This window comes from Girardinichthys multiradiatus, chromosome 5, assembly GCF_021462225.1.
Source record: "Girardinichthys multiradiatus isolate DD_20200921_A chromosome 5, DD_fGirMul_XY1, whole genome shotgun sequence".
NCBI classification, from domain to species: Eukaryota; Metazoa; Chordata; class Actinopteri; order Cyprinodontiformes; family Goodeidae; genus Girardinichthys; species Girardinichthys multiradiatus.
Window position 1 is genome coordinate 12,143,407 of NC_061798.1, and position 25,933 is coordinate 12,169,339.

Genomic DNA, 25,933 nt, shown 5'->3' on the forward strand with positions numbered 1-25,933 from the left:
CTGTATTTACTTTACATGTATGCACTTGTTTTACAGAATATGTGTTATCTGTTGGTATTTTTATCAGTTTGTGTTTTCTATTCTATTAAACGACTTTTTTGCAGTCATATGGTGTACCTCCTAGATCAATACAGTTTCATTATATATGCAATTTAGCAGCGGATGAAATAACAACTCAACTTAGGTTAATATAGTGTGAATCAATAAATGAGGAGAAGAAAATTAAAAACATGGAGAAGTGCATTTATTAAATAAAGAAATTACAATGATAAAACACCAATGTATAAATAATGCCAAATAACATTGGAAATGATACCCTAAATGTTTCACGTCAACTTTGCAAAAAGTTGTCAATAAATAAGTGACCATGTTGAAGTTATACTGACTGAAAGGAGTTACAGGAGTTCAGACAGCAGCGTCCTAACCCAATAAGACACCAGTTCAATGCACAGACCACACATTCAGAAATATTCAGTTAATGATGGTGACTGGCTGCACAGATACACGCATGCACAAACAAGCACTTTGCCACAAAATTCTGCTTTTAGACCCCTGATTGCACTAAACTCACAACTACGACCACTTTGCCCGACATCATACTGACATGTGTGACTATAATGACTGATTTACTGAACTATCATTTAGTTTTGGCATAATTGTTCTCCACAGCATATAATGTACATGGCAGAACTTTTAGAAATCTTGAAGTCCCGAAGAAAACGTGGTAAACACGTTTACAGCTCGCTTAATTCAGTGCACACATTTGAGTATTTAACATTAAAGTTTATCATAAACCTGATATGAAGAGATATGTCGGCAGGTTTTGTACACCTTTTCAGGAAAGAAAATCGGATAAATTAAAAAGAAGAGCGTCAGAGCATCAGATGTTTTAAATCTGTAAAACCAATCTTATTGTTGCAGAGTGCTGCCACCAAGTGGTAAGCAGGAGGATTTGGTTTTTTTTTTGTAAAACTGGCAGTGCAAATACTTTCGCTGTTCTCACGCTTCGTAAAACAGACAACAAACCAGTTTATTTTGCAGATATCTTAAGAATCTTGTTCAGATTTCTATAAGTATGTTCCCTGCCATGCAAAATACACTGGTGACACAAATGGAAAATGTTTTTGTTTGTGGCCACTAAGAAGGGTAAGTAAGGTCAGAGCATGTGATTAAAGGAAAACCTTAGTGTACAGATGAGTGTCCCTCAAATGCTATATCCAATAGTTGATTGAAGTAAATACTGCCCTGAATCTAAAAGCCTTTCCTTTGTTTAAGTGTAAAAATATTCACAATAACTAAAATCCATCTGAATCTATGATAATCTACATAAAAAATACACAAGGTGTCACTGCAAGAGCATAATAGGCCAATGCAACTGTTTTCTGTGCCTATTCAGTGAACACTCTTGCTTGATGAGCGGCATCATTCCCACTAGTCTACTGTAATGTAATATGGCTGATACTGCTCCTGTCCCCCTTTTTAAAATGCACAGATGTTACAAGATTACATCCGTCCAAGTCTTATTTCCAATTCTTATCCATGTAGATAAAAAAGGAAGAGCATCAACATGCTATTGGTTGATACGGTTAGAGACCAAAAATTTGTTCTTAGTTTTGATGCATTTAATACATAGGAACGAGACGTTTGACCTTCTCATCATTGATCAGAGCCGATCCAATTCTGATCTCTGACCAATTAACTGGGGCATGTCTACCTCTTATCTGTATGCCAACCACAATTTAACTTAATCTCCTGCTGCCTTTACATTGTTATGAGAACATACATATTACATTAGGGTCAGAAGGTATTAATAGTACAGTGTTTTACACCCAGACTAAAAAATTAGACTCACTATTCTCTTATAAGTTATTCCTACACAGAAACTCAAAATTTGACATTTTTGTTGCTGTCATTAAACACATTACAGAAAAGTGACAAAACAGAAAAAAAAAAAACAGCAAGCTGCTTTGAAATTTGTCAATTTAAGCAGTAATCACTAATGTTGCGTAAAAACTCAAATGGGGAATGGATGCGAAGTAAAGACCAGGTAATATGGATCATATGTCCTGGAGAAAATAATAATAATAATCATTTGGCTGGAGATCGTATTAGTTAATATATGTCTATGGTTCGGTGTTATAGATCAACACCTGACCTGTGACAATACTGTAACTATCCACGACCAAGCTGGAGATGTAGACTGAAAACGGAGAGAAAATGGCTTTAGAGTGCTAATCTGAGCTTAGTTTGATATGTTGTTACATGCTGACAGAATCTACACTGCTGACTCTCTTCAATAGTTCTTGCAATTGGAAGGGAGGGAGGAGCTGAAGGCAAGTATCACCTAAAACCAACTGCTATGCACAGGTCAAAGGCAGCCTGAATGAGGGGACCGTGGTACTGAAGTGATATGGGTTTTTTTCTAAACCAAAGCCTCTCACAGATTTTTCATTAAAACCTCAGCAGTTGGGGTCCCTTCAGGGAATATGTGCATACTTCAGATGGGTTGACACGGAGAGGGAGGCAAACAGAGTCAATACCAAGTTTTAGAGACTAATAACAGTGATTTCACTCATGCAGCAAACCTGGGGTGGAAATCATGATTTGTTTTCTTATAGATTCCTATATGAGCTTCATTGCACTGTTTTCTTGTTGACCATTTCTGTCACTGACTGACTACAGGTTGCTTTCTTGGGTGGCATTTGAAGTGATGGGGTGCAGACCTCCATTCTCGTTCAATCTCTTGGCACGGTACGTCTCATAGTGAATGTTGTGAGTGACCTCCTTTAAATCCTGGAGGTGGGACCTGCAGAAAGGATGTGCAAAAACACGAAGAGGACAGTTCTGGAGTCAGTTTCAAACAGGGAAGCATTAGTATGGGGGGCTGCAAGGATTACATAACAAACAAGACCTGGATATAAACATTCACTCCCACAAAAAGTAGGTTCAATGTCCCTTAGCCAGCTGTGTCCACCAGCCAGTTTTTGGCTCAAATCTGGCTGATATTTGATCACTTAGATCACATTTAAATGGTTTGTTTCCTGGCATGCACTTGCACTATTAAACATAGTCCATAAACTTTTAATAGGGTGGAAGTCAGGGACATCGTTGAAGATTGTTATCCTGCTTCATCCATTTCCAAACCCAGTTTTGATGTGTTTCGGATCACTGTCCTATTGAAACACCCAATTCAGTCTAAATTTTAACTGTCTAGCAGTTGCTTTGAGGTAAAGCTGAAGAATGTGGAAGTAGTCTTCTTCATTATTCCTTCTACTTTGTACAATGCACCTGTACCAAAGGCAGCACAACGGACCCTCAGCATGATGCTACCACTACCGTTCTTGACGTTTTCTTAGCATTGAAAACATTACCTTGACTCATCCAAACATATATCCTGTCAAATAGCTTAATCTTTATCTCCTCCTTTTCTCCAGAAGGCATTTGACTTCTCCATGAAGATAGTGTCAAATTTCAGTTAAGCTTGTAAAAGTTGATTTTAGAGCAGGAACTTTTTGCTTTGTCGGCATCCACTTGGTTCATGTTGATATAAAATGTGTTACCCTGTAGACAGTGATGCTGGTGTACCAGCAGTTTCCAGTTCATGGTGAGGTTGTGCCTAGGTGGTTCCTGAACAACGTGACCAGTTTAGTTATATCTGGGGTTGACAGTCATAGCAAGAACAATAAGTTCAATTTTAAAAGGAATTTAACAAAACTACATATTGTCCTGTTTCTCACATATACAAAACAAGTGTATAACGTCAGTAGATTGATCGGTCTCATGTGGATTCATTTATAGGAACAACTGGGTATCATCAGCATAACAGTGGAAGCAGTTGCTGTGTTTCCTGATAATATTGCCCAAAGAAAGCATATTTGGTGAGAACAGAATTGGACCTAGATCAAACCCCTGAGGGACACCGTATTTTCTCTTGTATGAGATGAAGATGTGTTAATGTATGTGTTATTTACATAAGGCAATTGGAATCTCTCAGATGAATTGAACTTGAAACCAGTTCACTTCAGATATGTTCAACAATTGGTGCCACCAAGTACAAATGTAGATCGACATGATAAGAGGTCAGTCCTATAGTCGCTATCTAAAAGCACTGCTGTATAATGACTAGTGTGGTTGCAAAAGCTTTGGTACAAACAGATCATCTCAGTTAATCAAACAGCCTTAATATACCCAGAATTCATCCTGGTGAGATGATGACTTCAGTTGCATTTCTAAATGTTGATTTAGTCCAATAAATGTTTTAATCCAGTTTATACAGTTGGCATTTAAATATGCTTCAGGAGATGGTCTTACCTAATCAGGAAATCTCTTAGCTGGGCAAACTCACAATGGTTTGGATTTTCAACTGAGACCAAAAACAGAAAAACACTATCAAAACAACATTCTTTTTATTTCTGTGGTAAAAACACATAATTTCTTCAACAATGCTCACCTTCTATGATTCCCCACGGTGTCTTCCTCCCCAGGACTCGTTTTCCATTCACTTGGTATTCTTTATCACTTCCAACCACAGCAAAGGGCATCGTTTCCTGCAGATTGATATGTTTCAGCACTGATTAAGCTTCATGAGATGAAACAGTTGTGCAAAATATCCCCCTGCCTCACACTCCTCAAAAGATTGGACGCATTGAGAAACCGTAACCAAAATTGGACGATTTTTAGTTCGACTTGTCCTGACCAGAGATAGGCTGGTCTGGAAATAAAAAATGTAATCTTTTTCAGTGAAGGCCAAATACCTAAGTGATCACAGGTACCACTAATAACACTCTTTAGTGTGAACGTTGCTACTGAGGGAAGAAGACCCATAGTTAGCTATTTGTATTATCAGAAAGGTGTTTAAAGATAAAATCAGAAGAAGAACAAGTAGTAAGAACGTGTTTAAAGAGAATCTGTTTTCCACAGATCCATGTCAGCTGTTCATTTAGGCTGCTACAACATGGGCAGAGACATTCAAGAGATAACAGGAAGGCTGAGTGTATCATAGTAAAGTTGTTCTGTTTTATCCTTTGAGCTTTCATCTTCTGCCTGTCAGGGAACATGCTAGACTTGGAAATGTCATAATTAAAGCAAGGATCTTTGCTATAAAGATTCTAAACTCTGTAATCATCTTGTTTTTGCTTTAAAAAATAGAAAAATCCTGTTTTCCGACTATTCTCTCATGCACACGGTGTGGCCTTGCCTCTTCTTATTTGAATAAATAACTGTTCACATCAGGAAAGTTAGAAAAATAATTTAAATGCTTATATCTTTTTATGATAGATCTTAAAACAAATCAGAATTGGTTATGGTCAATTTTGGCTGGTTAATTCTTTACAAAAACAATTGCAAATCAGCCACCAATCCTGGTGATCGGTGCATCTGTATTTATTGGGATTAGATGGAGAAGACAGAAAGAAAGGAAACATGAACACATACTCTGATCTTGTCGTTGTCACTCTTGTCCTCTATATCATCATCAAACTCTTTCTGTGGGTAAAACTCAATCCCGTTCATTTCCAGCTCCTTTCTGACCTGCAGCGTGACCGAAGGCAAAGACGGCTTTAGAACCCTCACAACATCTTGACTTGAAAACATTTTTGGTAAAATGAGTTGTCTTTCCTGTTAAACAGATGTTACAGCAGCTACAATGATCAGACTCACGCGCTGTTTGAACTCTTGTCTCTCCTCGAGGGTCATTGTGTCAGACTTTGCAATCACAGGAATGATGTTTACCGAGTGACTCAAGCGCTTCATGAACTCGACATCTAGTTGTCGAAGACTAGAACAGACGTGGAGCGAGAATAAGGACTGCAAGTAGTTACATGACAAACATTTTACAGGACAGCTCATCCCCCCCAAAAAAGAGTAAAGAAATGATTGAAAGAGCTAACAATGGCCCTGTGGTCCAACTTGTATCTGAGTGTTTACAAAGCCTCCAGTCAATCTAGATTTTCCCGACTGAGAAGGAAGAGGCAAACTGGCAGGGATATACAAAAGACTGCAGCCATTTAGCCATTAAGGAGCAATTTCACAGTTGTCAGTAGCAGCTAATTGTGAGGTGCTGAGAGGAGATGTACAGTAGGTGCTTACTGGAACATAATGTAAAAACACGTTATTTATGGCTCTTTTTTTCAAATGTGAGATGTTTTTGAATGAAGACAAGCACACTGCATGGAGGTGGTTTCTGGCCTGCATGAGTGATTTTTCTTGTTAAAAATCAGTTTTACTCACGAGTGTCCAGTCGGGGGAATAAAGTAAAGGCAGCAGTGCACTCTGGTGTCAGGGATTCGCTTCTTTCTGGTGATGTTCACCTCTTCTTTCAGGAACTTCTCAAACTGCTCATTGATGTACTTAGAAATGGGTTCCCAGCTGTGAGACACAAAAAGTATGAATTTTAAATGTTATGAGCACTGCTGCACTTTGGAGCTCAAATGTACAGTTTAGCACAGAGAAAACCCAAGAAAAAATATGTTATTCCTATAAGAGAAGACATTAAGCAACCTACCAGTTGTCATTGTTGATTTGGTCTCCAAAGCCTGGAGTGTCAACAACTGTCAGTTTCATCTTGACCCCACCCTCTTCAATCACTGCAACAATAAAAACAAACCAAAAATGGCCCTTGAACCACATGAGGGTGATTTGTCATTTAAGTACAGACAAGCAGTGGTGGTTCTTGCATGAATGTTGCATTAGGCAAGCCCATTTATGTGACCCCCACAGTGGCCCTAAAGTCAGCCCCCCATGAACATGAAATATGCAATATAAACCTTGTTTATCTTAGATAAAGCTATGTTGCAGGCAGCTATTGGATCATTTTGAAGCATTTAACAAAAAAGACAAATCCTCTTCATTAGTTGCGATCTATGGCATTATCTTGAAGTATGATCATATATATATTGTATTGATCCAGTTCTTTTATCAGTAGAGATGCACCAACCAGAAATGGTTGATTTTCAGCTTGACAAACCATGATTGGTACCCAGACAGTCATGAACCCAAAAGTCAGATCTTATTTTGATCAGTGAACACATCATACCTAAGAGCTAACAGGCTGTGCTAACAATGACATTTTTCAGAGTAGAAGTTGTTACTAAGGGAAGAAGACTCAACGTAAGCCATTTTCAGTTTTTGTAATGTATTAAAAAAGGAAGTACAAGAGGTGCTTAAAAGCAAACTGTATGTAACTCCAGCTGCAACTTTTAAACAGGAAGTAAGACAGCAGGAATAGAAAACCGGAAGGCTTCCTCTGTTTCATCCTATTGAGCACTCCTCAGTCTGTCCTGGAAAGTGATGGATTTGGAAATACTGACAGTAGGAAAATCCTAAAGTTAAGGTTAGGGTCTACATCCTCTAAGGTATACACTCAGAGACTAATGTTTACAGTAACTTAAGCTAGGCACGCTAATTACTGCTAACAGCAAATACTCCTTTATGTCTTTGTTATAACATATTTGCAAAACCTTGTTTTACAGCAACATCAATTAGCTAAAATCAATACTGGCAGGTCAATACTTTTAAAACATAGAGATTGTGAATCAGTTTCAAATCTCAGATCGGTGCATCTGTTGTAATAAAAACGGAACCTGCCTTACTTACGCTTTGGGTTATGGGTGAGTTTAGTTTGAGTTTAATATTGAAAGATTTGCCTTAAATCAGCTACAAGCAGTGCAGTTTGGTGACTTCAGGCTTTACCTAATTTGACCCAAGAGCAGAGTGGTAAACAGAGGGGAATATTCTGTTGATAGTTGTTTCTGTATACTCAAAATGTTTTCATGGAGCAGACCTTTTGGAAGAAAGAGTCTAAGAGGTAGTTACTGACCCTAAAACAGTCATATAAGTGCTAAGTTTGGGGGTTTCTCCACTGCTTCAAGGACTAGACAGCTTGCAGTCAGAGATTCATGTATTATTCCTGCAGTGTATCAAATTTTTCTTGGCATCACTGTCAGACCATCTGTCCAAACGCTAAACTGGAACTGGGCTACTCAACAAGATAGTGATCTTCAGCAAAAAATAAAGAAATCCAAAGGTATAATATCTAAAAAATACACAATGTTGAACCGTTTCTCAGAGTAGTGAACTCTCGATGTCTATTTCTGAAAAATCCAGCCTCTGTGGCTTGCTTCTTTTTATATCTTATAAGGTTAAGGTAAAGTGACTGTCCATTACCCTAATTAGCTGGGAAATATTTCATCAGATTTTACATCATTTCTTTTCAAGTGTTTACTGGTCCCTGCCAAACACAAACAAGGGGAACACAGGTTTGTTTAGAACGTTTAGGTGGACTTACCTAAGTAAGATAAGGGGGGGCAGTATATCTAATAAACCTCAAAATCTTTAAAATCAACTATCAAAAAATATCAAAAAGTTATCAAAACACAGCAAGCCTCCTATTTGGGATTACTTTGGCTTTAATCTGCATGAAAGAGAACCACAGGATGTAACTAAAGCCGTGTGCCGCTTGTGCAGACGTATAGTGCCAGGAAAGGATTCAAACACGACAAACTTGCGTGAGCATTTACATGTTCACCATCTGGCTGAGTATGGTATGCTATCACTCACGACTGGCTGGTTGGAGCATTGTGCCACATATAAAACAGTTCAATGTGGAGACTATTTCCCACCGACTATCTCTCCGCCATCACTGACAGCAGTTCCGTGATGGAGGAGAGAGAGAGAGAGAGAAGAAGCGTTATTCAGTGCAGCTGATAAGGACTCTGCCACATGATGTGTGCAGAAAAATCTTTCGCTACTGTGAGAACACCACTAATTTACACAGACATAAAACAGTTCAAACTCGCCTCGAGAGAACTCCGAGCTGTAAAAAAATAGTTAAGGAAGGAGGAGGAGGAGGGAGATCCTTAAACCAGACCTCCGATGCAGAGCCAGAGGTCTCTGGCAGAGGCTTTTCAGTCAAAAATCAAGAATTTTCAGATAATCTCTATCATAAAGAAATGTTTTCAACAGTGTAATTGTTGATCAGAGATACAATTTTAGAATACTGTTATCAACGATTATATGTTCAGCCAGTTCAAAAGCAAACTTAATTGTTTTTTGAAACTCAAAAATATACACGTACATAAAGATATACACCTTAACCCTGAAATATGAGTATGCCTGAAAATAATAACCTTTTGTGTTAACTGTTAAAGGAAAAATAGTATTCCTATGTAGGCTACATGCAGATTACAGTTACAGCCTTAATTGTCTTAATCATTTTGTTATTTTACTTAGATAATTCACAAAGATCCATATATTAGGGAATTATTTTAGTATTTCTATACTGTTACATTCTTTTATATTAATGTAGTTAATAAAAACATGTTTATTTGCCTATAATCTTTGTCCTTTGTTTTATCATAATAATAAGCAACTAACCAAAGGGAAAATCATAAAATTATTCAAGGTCATGACATTTCAGGCAAAGAATCGGTATTGTCCATACTAGCCTTGTATTTGATCGGTTTGGATCGATACCAAAACTCCCAGTACACACCTCCAAACAAAGCCCGTCCAGTTCAGAGCTCAGTCTAAGTTCTGCGGAGCTGTTTCTGCCTTGTTCACATCTTGGTGGACAAAGTGCATGTTGGGATTACAGGATCCCTTTTACATTCAGCAATGCGCGAAGAAATAGACCGGGAAGACAAAGAACATACGAAGGTTGGACGTTGGAACTGAAATAAATTATCAGCTGATAACTACGTTTTCCAGTCAGTCATTTTCTACCGCTTATTCCAAAGTGGGTCACGGAGGAGCTGGTGCCTATCTCCAGCAGTCTATGGGCGAGAGGCGGGTTACACCCTGGACAGGTCGCCAGTCCATCGCAGGGCAACACACAAACAACCACACACACACTCATTCATACATCTAAGGGCAATTTAGAGAGAACAATTAACCTAACAGGCATGTCTTTGGACTGTGGGAGGAAGCCGGAGTACCCAGTGAGAACCCACACATGCACGGGGAGAACATGCAAACTCCATGCAGAAAGACCCCAGGCCAGGAATTGAACCCAGGACCTTCTTGCTGCAAGGCAACAGTGCTACCAACTGCGCCGCCGTGCAGCCCCCTCTTAAGATATTTGTATTCCTTAGTTTCTGTATTTATTAATACGTACATCAGAAAAATAGAATAGGCAGGCTAGAATGTATAAGCTTGAACACTTGTGAGTTTGAGCTACAATAATTACTTGCTGCTACAATCAGAATAATCAGAATCTGACTGCAGCGGGTCGCACAATTCCCTGCCCCCCTGCGTTGGCTTACAGCAGCCAAAGAGAGTTAAATCAGACTCTGTGATCATCAGATGTAGTAGCAGAGAGCGCCGTTGAGTCTGTCCAGCTGAAACATTCAGTCATATTCTGATGACTGTTTTCAGAAAGGTCATCATACTGGATATTAAATCTTAGTAATCAGAACTAACATTCTGACACTTCAGAGTATGAAAACTATCATTTGAACACTGACAAATGAATGTCCCCTGAAATGCAGTGGGCTACATTCATTTCAAAAACTTCTGCGTTTTGATTCAAATGCGTTAGTTTAATTTATGTATTTGGCTAAATCTGTCCTTTATTAGATAAACCAGTTGTCATGACTTCTATTTGTGGTTTTTTTGTAGCAAGGATGATGTAAAATTAGACAATTTTCCTAATAAAACTGTTGGGAGAAAAGAGTGAGCTAGAGGGACCGCTGCTGCGGCCAAACACCCGTAATCTCTAGTTACTTAGACACCAGCAGACATAATCTCACTCTGAACGTTTCATGAAACTTGAGAGCTCTGTCCTATCATCAAAAGCCTCCAGTCACTGAAAGTACAACACAAACCAGAAGCTAATTGTTTGTATTATGTCAGATGATATTAGGTATTACATTAGATGAAACCCATTTCTGTGTCATTATTAGAGCTGATCTCCCTAAATGGGCAAATATCAGCCAGGTCTCCACATTTAATTACCTGCACAATATTCTTAATAACTTATTTACTCTAACTAGCTTGACCAGGAAATATAAATAAATATACAGTCCAAGGAAAGAACATCTCTGCAACAGAGACAAAACATAGCTTTTAGATTAGTCTCATATGAAAACTCTCAATTATCTCTTTTGTCAGTCACCATATTACTAATATTATGACTATAGTAGATATAATCATACACTATAAAATAAATTCACAAGGTCCCTAATTTCCTTTAACTTAAATTTTACTTTCTTGGAACTTTGAGGGGACTTTCTAGACCTCTCTAGTTCTTACTAATTACTTTTCAGATCTAATGAGATAAGTCTCAGAAAGCGGGAGTTCGCCTTACAATCGGGGTATATGTATATATATCTATATACATATATAGATATAGATATATAACATTTTTTAACATATTTTAAAGGTCTCAGATTATTACACAGTGGAATAATTTAATTGGGGAATTTAATTAAAATTTGAATAAATATATAGTAAAATCACACATAAAAATTTGTATTTTGTTTGTTTGTGACAGCAGACAAACAGTCTTTGTGTTTGGGCTACTACTACCCCACTACTGCAAGGACAATTACTAAAAAAAGTATAGAGATGAGTTTTTGTAACTTAAATATTAGTTTTACGTTTTTCTTCACAAACAGGTTTGAAATGTTTCGAAAAAAGGCCTTGTTAGTATGGTCCATGAGCGCTTCAAGAATGTTCCTACTAGGTTCAAGAAAGTAACCTTGAAGTTAAGAAAAGCCACCTCTAAGTTTGGGTCAGTAACCTTTATGTTCCTGGGCTAGATTATGTATATTTAATCTTAATGTAAATAAAAGAGGGGTTCGGACGAAACGATATTTCTTTCTTTACTCACCATGAGACACTGACTTGATCTCCATGGTTTTGGGGATCTTCTCATCACGTGACCATCCTGCACTCTTCCTGCTCACCTGGGACTTGAATAAGGTGTTCACTAGGGTGGACTTTCCAAGGCCGCTGTGACCTGAGAGGGATTTAATGGAAGTTGGAAATTGAAGAAGCTAAAGATGAGATGGGGTAAATTTAGAGAAATTGGATCTACTGTGACATACCAACAACCATGATATTGAAGTCAAAACCAGTCTTCATGGTCTTCTTCCTCATCTGTTCAATGATGGTGTCAATACCAATGTAACCAAGCAGAGTGGAGCCCCCTCCGGTGCTGTGGGAGCCTCCATGACCATGACCCACACTGTGACTGCCAGCATGGCTTGGACCATGACTTCCGATGGGAACCGGAATAGCACTTGTAGGTGGAGCAACAATGCCACCTCCTCCAACACCTGGGCCCTGGGGGGGAAAGGGACTAGAAGGGGAGTGAGCTCCCACATTTGGGGGCTTGGCAGGGACAGCTGGCTTGGGTTTAACCTCTGGTGGAACTATGTCTGACATGTCTGCAGAGATGGAGAAAGACAAAAATAAAGGACACGTGAAGAAATTACTAAGAAGTAGGCCAGTAGAGCAGCTAAGGCTTCCTGTCCCCATAGTTGCTCTATATTGAAGAAATGGGCTTTTGCAGCCAGCTTAAAGCTTAAACCATCATAGGCTTCAAGCTGATATGCACTTCAGCAAGTCCAACTTTGAATGGCTAAAGATGAAAAGTAGGTTTCGGAATAGCCTAGTCAAAGTCCAGAATTAAATCTGACCAAGATGCATTTGCAGAAACAGCTTATACCTCTAAGTGAGCCCCTGAAATGTTTGTTTTTGGGGCCAAATCCCTCCAACACAGAGACAGCTGGCAAAGAATATAGAGGATGGGGCGAAATCAGATCAGCTTTAGTATCTTACAACATTAGAAGTGGACTTCAGTTTTCTAATGACATGAAATAATGTTACTGGAGGACAGTAACAGCATAAACAAGAGTTTATGTTAGAGAGGGACAACCAAGAGTGGAGCTGTTTGGAGGTGCCTATTGTAGAGTTCAGATCATTTGGAAGAGAAACCCACAGCAACATAGACCCTTCACTGTACCTAACAATGTATATGAGGTGCTTTTGAACAACCCTTTCCATGGCAGATCCCCCTGGAGTGTTTGTTGCTACAAAACACAATCCTAAGCCCTCTTTCAGATCGTCCTTTTGTTCAATTTGTCTTATATACATCGTGATCAACTGAAAGGTCCCAACATGGAATTTGGTGTTGAACTCCGGCCACCAATATTACGCCCTTAAACCATCTTGGGAGGTAATAATCTGTTGCAAGATGTGAAATCTGACTGAGCTTGAGCTATTTTACAAAGAAGAATGGGTAAAAGTGTAAGTGTCCAGATGTGCAAAGACTGGTAGAAACATACGGCAAAAGACGTGATGCTAAAAAGGTAGCAAAAGGTGTTTTAGAAAGTATTGGCTTAGGAGGGCTGAAAAAGGTTTGAGGTTGTACAAAAAGTTGCCAAAGTGTGAGAAAGTTCAGGTGTATGAAAACTTCTGTTTAAATGTTACAGCTTTTGGACACTTGAACAGAACATAGTGAAAACTATTTTTAGAGGAGCAGAAACAAAAGCTGGAGTCCATCGCTCCTGCATCAGAACATAATGATGTATAATCTCAGGATTTGGGAAGCAGCCCAGATCAGTCAAACATTTAGGTAAAAAATGTTTCGTGAAACGAGCCCCTTGGTGCAGCAAGCAGCAGATAATTGCAGAAACGTGCCTGCTGAGGCTGAGCCAGAGATACTGATGAGAACTTGGGGCGTTCATATAGAAGGGCCAGTTGTTGTTGCCTTCAGTCGGTCACAGATGCAGAAAGCATAGGTCAGAGAGGCAGTGGCTGTCACTTTGAGTTACTCCAGCCAGTGGTCATCATGCACTGCTCCCTCTCCGCTCCCTTCATATAATCCCATCTCAGAGAGGTATTGTTAGAAACATTTCAGCACTAAAATCGAGCTAACATCCACGGGGAGGGAAGCCACACTTAGTGTTTGAAACATTCACTAAATGATGGTGCTATCACAAACACGGTTCTTTTAAAAATAAGGACAAATAAGCACGTTGAGTATAGATTAATGTTTTTTTTTAACGCAATACGAACAGAGACGCAGTTTTGGTTTGTTCTGAATAAAAACACAAGGTTAGCTCCGTCCCTCCCAGCCCTGCCGACCCCATTGTCTGTGCTCTTGGTCCTGCAGGCTGTGTTAGCCCGCTGCTAGCACGGTCGGCTCAGCGGCGTCACACTCACCGATTCCCGTTCAGTCCGTCAGGGCGAAGAGAAGCCGGGCTGCTCTCACCGAGTCCGAAAACTGGTCCCAAAAACCAAACACAGAGATGCTGAGAACAGAAAGGGTCATGTGATGCGCTGCTACCTTTTCTCTCTTCCCTCCGGTCGAGAAAGAACCCCCCTTTGTCTGTTGCCAAGGCGACAAGAGGACAGGGAGTGGGGAGATGCAGTGCACATGCGCACTGTAACCCTGGCTCAGAGGGACATCTTTTTAGAACAGTCTGTTGACAGTGATGCTCACTATTTATAGGCCTGGACTGCGACATAATTAGATAACTAAATGTCCTGCTGATCTTGAATAGTAAAGCTATTTAAATATTCAGAATAATGCTGAACATTTAAACTTTACAGACAAGTTGAAATACGGCACTACATGGTGAGATTTAATTTAAAAACCTACATTACCTTACGATACATTGGTTATTTATTTATAGTTAGGTACTTAAAAACTCAAATGCTAGAGACTCAAAGGCAGATTCGGACGGTCCAAGGCATAAGCAAACTAAGCTGCTGCTTTAGGCCCCCCAAAACATCAGCTCCCATAAATGCTTGAATCTTAACACAGATCATAAATCTATTTTTTAATTTGTTTATTAAGAATTAGACTACTATTAAAATTGAGTTGATGATTTAAAATATTTTAAATTGTTTAAAATTAAAATTTTAGATTTAAACGATTTGGTAAGTTTACATTGTAAAAGTGCAAAGAATAATCTTCATTGTTTGATTGTTGTTTTAACATACTGTAGCTGTAATATGATGCTATGAGTTTAATCTTTTCTTTGTGCTTGAGCTTGATTTGTTCACAAATAGATCTCAGCAAATCATATCCAAATATCTGTGATTGTTTTTAAACTCTGCCAATTAAAGGTGGCCCCCTCTATCAGATTTTACCAAATCTCTGTTGAAACACTGTCAGTTGTGGTGATTCTCCTGAAAGGAAGAGGGGCCCCGTACCAAATTCAGCTTAATGCCCCATACAACCTTGGGTAGCCGTACTAAAAGGTATACAAACACAAAAACTCTAAAGCAACACAAAAACGTTAAAACTGTAGAACAGCAAGTAAAACAATAATCCAATAGTCAAAATCTCATACTGGGTCTAGGGGCCAAAGTCTAAATGTATGATTTTACCAAAATTTCAAAGCAGGAAGTCAAGCTGTCTGTTTATGGTGTGTTGGTAAAGCATTCTACAGTTATTGTGCTGCAGGAACAAAAGCTCCATCAACTCTAAGTTTGCATTGCATCTTTAGAACAATTAAAAGTCTCTGATGTTATAACCTTCAATTCAATTAAATTCATAAATACTTTATTAATCCCAAAGGGAAATTAAATAACCTCAGAGAATATGACAGGGTTGCAGGACTTCAAACACATAAAAACTAGCAAGTTCATTAAAAAAAACTTAAAAACATAATTCTGAAATACATTTGAGAGTAAACTTGTAGCAAGTGAAGAGATGCCAAATTAACGAAAAATTTGCTCTTTTTTTTAGTTGTACAAATCCAGTAGTGACACTTTAAGCTAGTTGTAATGGCAGACTGACTACTTCCTAAAGAAACAGAATTACAATAACCAAGATAGTTTCAGGTTAATTTATTCATTTGCTAATTTGTACCCTTAACTAATACCCAAGTGCTGTCATTTAGTCCCTTCCTACTTCCGTTTCGCAACAATGTACTTAAACCTTTTCATATGACTTATTTCTCTTGATAGTATAGTACCGTATTTTCCGCACTATAAGGCGCACTTAAAAACCATTAATTTTCTCAAAACATGACAGTGCGCCTTGTAATCCGGAGCACCTCATATATGGATCAATTGGTTAATTGGTTGATCCATACTGGTTGTAAACGGCGCTCTGTCAAAATGTTTCAGTACGACTGGTAAACTACAAAGCCGCACCGCTTGCAGCATTACGGCTACCGTAGTCAGGGGCGTCGCCGAAGTAATAGCGGTAAACACCTGTACTGTGCTTACTCCTAGTCCAACACTACTTGTGTGTGTATAACGACCCCAAAATTGCACCTTTCAAGAGACACGCTTACGATGCTGAGTTCAAATTCAAGGCTGTCAGCTACGCAGTCGAACATGGGAATAGAGCAGCAGCGAGATAATTCAACAGTTAACGCTACTATATTGTGAATGTACTAACGTTTGATTTAGTGCATCAAACTGTTTCTTTTACGTGTTTACTGAATCAGGGAAAAGTTCCCTTTCACGTTTTAACTAACGTTTGATTTCAACTTCAACTTCATAGACTCCAATTGTATGTAGAGGAGACCTTACCATGAGAGTGAATGGAGTTATCAGAACGCTGGTTTGTAGTGTATTAATAAAGTTTGACTGACTGACTTATCTGACTGTTTTGTTGACATTCTCTTTAGCACAGCTCCATCTAGTGGATGCATAACGCAACCCCAGTCAAACGTTTGACTGCAGTAGCTTCTATTCTATGCGCCTTATAATCCGGTGCGCCCTATATATGAAAACAGTTCTAAAATAGGCCATTCATTGAAGGTGCGCCTTATAATCCGGTGCACCTTATAGTGCGGAAAATACGGTAGGTTTTAAGGGTAGTTAAAATAAATATCCATAAAATGCTTAAACTGAAATCTAATTTAAAGTCATTGTACACTTATGTCTAGTATGTAACAGTACATCCTATTCCCACAAGTTGTGGTTCTGATCCATACATAAGCCACAAAAGGCCAAAAATGACCAATTATGTAATATACAGAGGGCCCTGTTGTTGCAATTGGGTCTAAAATTATATGAATTTAAATTAACTTAATTCATAAGATGTAATACCGTCAATCTCTTGATGTCAGAAAGACAACCCAGGAAAAGGTATGGCCGAGCAGCCCCCTATGTGCTTTAGCAGAAGATAAACGTAGAAGTTTGCAAAATGGCTGAATTGCCTCCTCAGTATGCAGTCTAGTTCTACAGAGTCCTGCTAATGACCTAATTATTTGACTCAGGCGTGGTGAAGCAGAGGCACATCTAAAAGTAGCAGGACACCGGCCCTCAAAGGCCTGGAGTTTGACGCCGGTGATCTACGATGTCAATGGTAACGCAACCCAATCAACATCCCCATAGCATGATGCTGCTGCTATCATGTTTCACCATAGAGATGGTGTGTTCACAACAATTTGCAGTGTTTACCACACAAGGCACTAAATATTTGTATTTTCGTCCACATAATTATGCATCACTTTATATCACAGAGGTGGCCAACTCCAGGCTTCAAGAGCTAGATCGTGTATGTTGTAGATGTTTCAGTAGTTCCGCCCATCTGAATCATCTGAATGGTTCATTAGCAGGGCTCTGCAAAATCTGAGTATTTGGTGAGGAGGTAGTTCAGCCATTAATGCAGCTGTGTTGGAGCAAAGACACATCTAAAGCGTACAGGACACCCGCTCTTGTGGACTGAAGTTGGCCACCCCTGGTCTATCGCATAAAATCCCAATAATATACATCAGGGGTGTTCAAAGTGCGGCATGGAGGCCATTATTGGCCCTTGGAATGATTTTGTGTGACCCCTGACCACAATTCAACAATGGTACAAATTTGGCCAACCAACACAAGCAGTTGATGCAGATGAACACTTTTTTGTAAACTTTATAATTAGAATCTTAAACTGGAAAATATTGCTTACAACATATAGTTTTTGTCTTTTATTGGCCATGTACAGTACTATGCAAAGCTTTTAGGCAGGTGTGAAAAAATGCCGTGAACAAAGAACGTTTTCAAAAATAGAAGTGGTAATCATTTATTTTTTATCAATCAACAAAATGCAGTGAATTAACAAAAGATAAATCTAAATCAAATCAATATTTGGTGTGACCACCCTTTGCCTTTAAAACACCATCAGTTCTTCTAGGTACACTTGCACACAGTTTCTGGAGTAGCTCTGCTGGTAGGTTGTTCCAAACATCTTGGAGAACTAACCACAGATTTTCTGTAGGCTTTCTCACATCCTTCTGTTTCTTCATATAATCCCAGACATACTTGATGTTGAGATCAGGGGTCTGTGGGGGCCATACCGTAACTTCCAGTAATTCTTGTTCTTTATGCTGAAGATAGTTCTTAATGACTTTGGCTGTATGTTTGGGTTCACTCACTTAGCATTTTGTAAATTTATAAAAATAAACAATCATCATTTATATATCAGAAAGCATTCTTTCTTTACAGAATTTTTCACACCTGCCTAAAACTTTTGCACAATACTGTATTTCCTGCTTTTATTTTTGCTTACATTGAGCAACTTTCACTCAACAACAAACTTGGTTGCACCTGTTCATTAAAATTGACAACATACAGCAAGCATTTTCAAAGAAAAACTGACCGATATCCAAATCTTATTTATTAGAAATAATTAAGAATATTTAATAAAAAATGAGTTAAAAAAAAAGGAAATTGTCTGCCTTTCTTTTAATAGGGCAAACATGTGAGACCCTTTTTATGTTTCAGATGTACAATAACTTACAAGTATTTGTTTCGTTAAAATATTGCATGTTTTGCCCATTAATGAGCAGATAAAAATAAAAATAATTTTGTTTTTGAGTTTTATTCAGAAAAAAACAAACATACAAGTGCTTTCAATTTCACCATTTTGGACCCCTTGACCAAACATTTGGACACCACTGATATACATGAATGTTTGTGTTTGTAATGTGACTAAATGTGAAGAATGTCGAGGGCTATGAAAACGTATGCAAGGCAATTATGTCACAGTTACATTAAGTCAAAATGGCATTTATAGCTGAAAATACAGTAAAAAGCTACAGCTCCACAAACTAAAAGACAAACAACACAAAATGTTATCCCTGACTGAAGCTTTGAAACTAAAGAAAGTTCAATAATAAGTTCAGGAGGAGATCTGCTTTTGTTTTTATCATATGAAAAACAACTATACTGGATAATCTTCCTAGACAGTTTTTATAAAAGCCATTTAAATTAATGGAATGCAGGACCCATAGATTTTGCATTAGCAGCTCCACAATGAGATACTGGTCCTATGCAAAATGACACTTTACTAGCCTCATATGTCCCAAAATCTCTCAAGAAGACACTGCACATACATTATTTTCCATCTCCTAGAGCTCTATCATCTGAGACTTCACCACTACACCCATATTTATTTCAACAACCCAATAAGCCTTAAGAAGCTATTTTCTTTTCGCCCACTCACACTTTATCTCTCAGTTGCTCTCCTTACGTCCCTCTGCTTTGTTGTTTCGGCATGTTTTCGCTGTGTTTATGTGCCAGTGTAGAAAACTGCATGTCTTCCTGTGCTCTTCGGCTTGACAGAGACTGCTAACCAACGTGGTCACATCTCTGTTGAGCCTGTCTGTTAGTCTGCTGATAAGGAGTAGCTTCTTCCAGCCCTCTGCTATCCTCTTCGACCACCCCACTCGCCTGAGCTCCCACCCCCACAGACACAATATTGGTGGACTCCTATTGACTATAAAAACAAGAACTGAAATACTATAACATCCCAGTCTTAATCAATGGATTGACTTTGGTCAGTTAAAGTCATTGTAGGGTTTTGGATATGTCTGTACTCACCAACATACATGGAGTCTGGGTAGTACATAGTGACGTAATTGGGGTCCTCTGAATCCTCAGTAATAAATGCTCTGTCTGGAACAGAGTAGTTTGGTTGGTGTTTTTGTTGACAAACTTGTCTTGTTGTCTCTTCTGAAGGCTGGTAGAATATTTGCTGTGACCAGTCAGATACTTTCTTTGAGTTGTTACCAGATTTGTTTGTGTTGAATGAACATCCTGCCATGGATGGGGCCCAGGGGTGTTCTAGCAGTGTTGTTGGCACCTCTTTGTGGTCAGATGTTTCAAATACACCTGTTTGATTCAGAACTTTGTGGTTATCACTTTGCTTATTCAACTCCTGATTCCAGGGATCTTCAGGTTGTAGGTCAGTGTCTGAAAAGGAACCATATTGGGAATATAGAAGTTCATCAGGTTGGGAGGTCCCCAAGCTCTGACATACTGCCATACGTTTCTTAACCTGATTTAATCTGTGTGGACTTCTTGACGTCGGTGGTGTCTGACTGATGTCTCTTGACTGGCAGCTGAAATCCTCTGATGCATGCTCAGACTGGCTTACTGCACTCTGTCCATCTGTCTTGGTAGATTGGTTTGGGGTCTGGTTTGGTACAGGTCTTGGATTCTGAGGGGACTTGCTGTTTATAGATGCAACTTCTGACTTCCTTGTTGTTTCATTGTCAAAATCAAATGGCCTTCTTGTTTTGTTTTTGCCTGAATTAAGACTCATCTGAGAATCTGTGGAAGGGAGCAGTTTGGTCAACATTTTTCTCTCTGTTTGCTCAAATGGCTGATCAAAGGAGGTACAAGACGTGTGACTAAAATTGCTCCTGGGGTTGTAGTCTGCTAACCTACTTTGAAGTCTTGATCTCATAGAAGGGGCATCAAACACTGCTGAAACAACATCGGAACTTCTTGTCACTTCTCTTGGTTCACGTGATTTTTCCTGTTTTGTAATTGGTTTTAATTTTGGCACAGTAGCGATGTTTGAGTTCCTGCTTAGAGTCTTGGGTCTGTCTGTTGCTGTAATTTCTGTTTTCTTCAATCCAACTTTGCTGTGAGCTATGTAGGAACTGTGACATACTGCAGGGAGCCTGTAAGATTCTGTCTGATGTCGGGGCTCTCTGCCAACTCTTCTCTGCCCAGGATGAGTAAAGTCCAGCAACGTTCCTTGGTCAAGAACTTCATTCTTGACCTTGTCGCAATGCTCCACTTTCCTGTTAGATATAGAAATAGATCGAGCATGTCTCTCCTGAGCAACAGGAGAAGGTTGTCTCTCTTCTTGGCTATCGGGCGCTATTGAGGGTGATGGGCTCCGTCTGGGTGTTGGGACAGTCAGAGTTGGAGACACTCTCGGCTTTGGGTCTGGCTGGTGCGGTACTGGGTAATAATCACAAAACACTGAGGCGGGGAGAAGAAGAGAATCCCTTGGTCTTGGTTTGAAAGTAGGGAGTGTGGGAGAGGAATTTGGCTGTGGAGCAAGGGAAATACAGATGTTGGGCTTGGCAGAGACAGGCAGAGAGCTGTGTGTTGAGGGTTTTGTCCTTGGAAGAGTTGAAGTTCTCTCCCTGTTGTTTCTCTGTGAATACAAACATTCTTTACCTCGTATGAGCTGGCATGAGGTTTTGTAGGAAATTACATCACTTGGTCTAAAGGGGGAAAAAATCAGATGTAAAAGGCATTTAGCAAAATATTTTTAAATTATGAAACATATAACCCCAGTGAAAACAATCCACACGTCTGCTTACCCGCTGGCTGCTGAGAGTTTAGTGTTGCCCTTTTCAAAGATGAGCCCCTTCTCATCAAATGATGAGATTAGGATAGCTTTCTTCTTGACCACAGGAGAAGACAGAGAAAGAGGAGGTGACAAGCAGACTTTAGGATGCTCGTTTGATTGTCTGCAGGACATAGATGCACCTGATATCAAAGGAGTTGGATGATGAAAAACACTCATTTTGTCGTAACCAAGCCGGTTGGAACCACCTGCAAAGAAAGACTTATTACATTTATAGACACACAAAGTATTGCATAATTGTGAAATGGAAGGAATATTATATTTGTATCTACAGGGGTTAGACAATGAAACTGAAACACCTGGTTTTAGACAGCGAATAATTTATTAGTATGGTGTAGGGCCTCCTTTTGCAGCCAATACAGCATCAATTCATCTTGGGAATGACATATACAAGTCCTGCACAGTGGTCAGAGGGATTTTAAGCCATTCTTCTTGCAGGATAGTGGCCAGGTCACTACGTGATACTGGTGGAGGAAAACGTTTCCTGACTCGCTCCTCCAAAACACCCCAAAGTGGCTCAATAATATTTAGATCTGGTGACTGTGCAGGCCATGGGAGATGTTCAACTTCAGTTTCATGTTCATCAAACCAATCTTTCACCAGTCTTGCTGTGTGTATTGGTGCATTGTCATCCTGATACATGGCACCACCTTCAGGATACAACGTTTGAACCATTGGATGCACATGGTCCTCAAGAATGGTTCGGTAGTCCTTGGCAGTGACGCGCCCATCTAGCACAAGTATTGGGCCAAGGGAATGCCATGATATGGCAGCCCAAACCATCACTGATCCACCCCCATGCTTCACTCTGGGCATGCAACAGTGTGGGTGGTACGCTTCTTTGGGGCTTCTCCACACCGTAACTCTCCCGGATGTGGGGAAAACAGTAAAGGTGGACTCATCAGAGAACAATACATGTTTCACATTGTCCACAGCCCAAGATTTGCGCTCCTTGCACCATTGAAGCCGACTTTTGGCATTGGCATGAGTGACCAAAGGTTTGGCTATAGCAGCCCGGCCGTGTATATTGACCCTGTGGAGCTCCTGATGGACAGTTCTGGTGGAAACAGGAGAGTTCAGGTGCACATTTAATTCTGCCGTGATTTGGGCAGCCGTGGTTTTATGTTTTTTGGATACAATCCAGCACCCGAACATCCCTTTCAGACAGCTTCCTCTTGCATCCACAGTTAATCCTGTTCGATGTGGTTCGTCCTTCTTGGTGGTATGCTGACATTACCCTGGATACCGTGGTTCTTGATACATCACAAAGACTTGCTGTCTTGGTCACAGATGCGCCAGCAAGACGTGCACCAACAATTTGTCCTCTTTTGAACTCTGGTATGTCACCCATAATGTTGTGTGCATTTCAATATTTTGAGCAAAACTGTGCTCTTACCCTGCTAATTGAACCTTCATACTCTGCTCTTACTGGTGCAATGTGCAATCAATGAAGACTGGCTACCAGACTGGTCCAATTTAGCCATGAAACCTCCCACACTAAAATGACAGGTGTTTCAGTTTCATTGTCCAACCCCTGTATATCTAGACATAGATTTAAATAAAATAAATATTCAAAACAACTGTTGAAAGAGATTAAAGAGTTTAGCTCCAAAATAAATTCTAAACATAAACAAGTTTTTTGTTGACTAAATACTGTCATGTTCGGTGTAGCGGGGGACCCTGAAATGCAGATGAGCAGGGAGCATAGGTGGTGAGTAAACTGATTTAATAAACGAAACTCACTTAAGCAAGTGGTAGCAGAAACAGGCAAGACAGGCTAGGCATGAGCAGAGTGACACCAGAGTGAAGTGATCCGTAATGTTTCCGCGAGGAATGAACAGAATGAGGGTGTATACGTATGGCGAGACACAGGTGAAAAACAAAATCTGATTGACATGGTGCAGGTGGGCCGAATTAAGCTGATTGCTTAACATAGACAGAGAGTGAAAACTAAGCATGGCAGGAACTAAATGCTAGTCAGACATAATGAAACCTAAGAAACATAGCAATAACAGAACATAATCCAGAAAGCAATATGAACAGAATACAACAATCAGAAGAAACCAAGACATAGCACCCCTCTCTAAAACAATAAACAGAAGCAGGTTCCAGAACTCAACTGTCAGAAACATAAGAGGAAAAACCCACAACCTGCAACCAAACACCACAAAATCATGACAAATACTAAAACTCTAAATGTAATGAAAGAGAGGGGTCTTGCTTTAAAAAATGCAATCACAACTAAATCAGCAAGTGCTAGAAGTTGTTTACAAAACAAACAAAGTGATTAAAATATAAGAAAAGCCAAAGCATATTTTTTTCTTGACCATTATAGAGAAGTCAAAGGGGAAATCTAAAATAATCGGTAACCAACTGGGAAAACTGACAGGGCAGAAAAGATCCCTCACATTTTGCAGTTACAGGCCTATCAGTATCTTACCTAAAGGGTCTAATGTTGAGAAGAAACTCATTGCTTTATAAAAAAATCATCTGTCCGTCCGCCCATCTTTTTGCAATAAACTCACCTAGTATAAATCCAGGTGTTCTGTGAAGGACTTACAGGTTAGTTTGAGAACATTACAGCAAGACCAAATAACACAGCAGACAGGTCAGGGAGAAAGCTATAGAGAGGATTAAAGAAGGGTCAGGTAAAAAAAAACAACAACAAAAAAAACATTTCTGCCACATGTAGCTTTTAGGTCTTTTTGCAAAAAGCTGCATGTGGCAGAATACTAATTACTGAATGCTGTGGGAATGCTTTTCTGTTGCATGGATGGAGCTCAATACTGGAAAATCCTGAAAAAAAACCTGTTAGAGGTTGCAAAATACTTGAGACCGGGGGGCAGGTTCACCTTCCAAGAGGACACCAACCCTAATTAGCCAGAGTGACAACAGAGTTTTTAGATCTAAGCATAATAGTTTGCCCAGTCAAAGTCCAGGCCTAAATTTAATTTAGAATTGGTGGCAAGACTTATTGATGTTCATAGACACTCCAATCTGACTAAACCAGCTATTTTACAAGAATAATGAGCAAACAATTCAGTCTTTTTATGTGCAAAGCTGGTAGCTACATACCCCAAAATACTTGCAGCTGTAATTGTAGGGGAAGGTGGCTCTACAAAGCAATGACTTAGGGAGGCTTTATAATGCTTTTCAGATTTTAATGTGTAAAATACTGGAAACCATGCCTTATTTTCCTTCCACTTCCCAAATGTTCAATAGGGGGACAAAACATAAAAACAAAGTGGGATAAATCCTTTTGCGAGGAACTAAATTTAGTTGTACTTCCAAATCCAAAGTCCAATTTCTATAGGCAGTTTCTGCTATTACAACCTGCAAACACAGAGGAATTACAAAGAATGGTTTTATTAAATTTAAATGTAAGTGGCAATGTTATGAAAACAAATACAAACTGATACAAAATATCAAGTCATTCAAAACATAGATTAATGTATAGATATCAGAAATAGATTTTACAAATATAAAAATATAATAAAATTTATCTTTTACTTGTGTTAAAGATTGATGTGACATTTGTTAATAAATTCCCACCGTTTAGTAAATAACTAAAGCACGAGAAAACAGTTAAACATTATTTGCTTCCATCTGAGAGCATATTAGCATTTTATGAAACAAGCTCTTACAACTGCAACGCTACAGGGTAGAAAATATGCAAGCAGCATTACAGTAAGTGACTGCTTTTTGCTGCAGCATGGTAAGACACAACATTTTGATATTTAGGGTAAAAAAGCAAACCTGATGTCTGATGCTCTTTCTCTGTTGCCATCAATTTGAGAGAGTAAACAAGCCTGAGAGTTCAAGACAATGAGCAGAGAAGTAGGAAGCAGTGGGCACACAAGTGCCATTCTCGCCATTTTTCTCCTCTAAGCCCTCACTGTTCCACTCCTACTCTGGTGTCCTGTTAGATTTGGTCCCCTGGACACCGTGAAGTCTGAGTACGGCCTGTCTGGTCACAATGCAGACTTGCATTCAGAAACCCACTCAAGCATAAAGACAGAAGTGTGAGCAAGGAGTTGTTTGAGCACAGAGAGCAACAAGCCCTTTGGTCTTTTCAGGTCTTTGCACAAGATCACACCATAACTCTGAGGGGTTTTGATAGGAGGCAAAGATGTTGGCTCATTCAAGAGATTAATTCTCTCACTGACGAAACTGCATACAGCTCATTAACATCTATAACTTAGGCATAGGATGGTAAGTTTCTTACTAGATAGGTTTAAGTAAAAATACTAGTTTTACTGAATTACTACAAAAATGAAAACAGAAACGTTTAGCATGGTCCAATTGGTTTAAATTAAACAGAAATACTATAATTAGAATTTCTACTGATTATTACAGTTATATCACAAT

General features: G+C 39.2%; 1 protein-coding gene across 1 annotated transcript; it reads right to left on the reverse strand.

The window, feature by feature from the left end:
* Window positions 1-222: 222 nt before the first annotated feature.
* On the reverse strand, window positions 223-14,359 carry septin3 (septin 3). The gene is made up of 10 exons (XM_047366595.1): window positions 14,167-14,359; window positions 12,045-12,386; window positions 11,828-11,956; window positions 6,503-6,584; window positions 6,229-6,366; window positions 5,659-5,776; window positions 5,434-5,529; window positions 4,451-4,547; window positions 4,312-4,363; window positions 223-2,806 (listed from the first exon to the last, which is right to left on the reverse strand). The coding sequence occupies exons 2-10, from the start codon at window positions 12,382-12,384 to the stop codon at window positions 2,677-2,679; spliced, it is 1,182 nt and encodes a 393-aa protein (XP_047222551.1). The 5' UTR covers window positions 12,385-12,386; window positions 14,167-14,359; the 3' UTR covers window positions 223-2,676.
* Window positions 14,360-25,933: the final 11,574 nt, after the last annotated feature.

Excerpts from the sequence above, each read along its gene's own strand:
- septin3 (XM_047366595.1), bottom strand. The coding sequence starts at position 12,384 with ATGTCAGACATAGTTCCACCAGAGGTTAAACCCAAGCCAGCTGTCCCT. Across the intron at positions 5,777-6,228 it reads ATTCCCCCGACTGGACACTC|TCTTCGACAACTAGATGTCG; the intron begins GTGAGTAAAACT and ends CGTCTGTTCTAG. Across the intron at positions 5,530-5,658 it reads GACAAGAGTTCAAACAGCGC|GTCAGAAAGGAGCTGGAAAT; the intron begins GTGAGTCTGATC and ends GTCACGCTGCAG.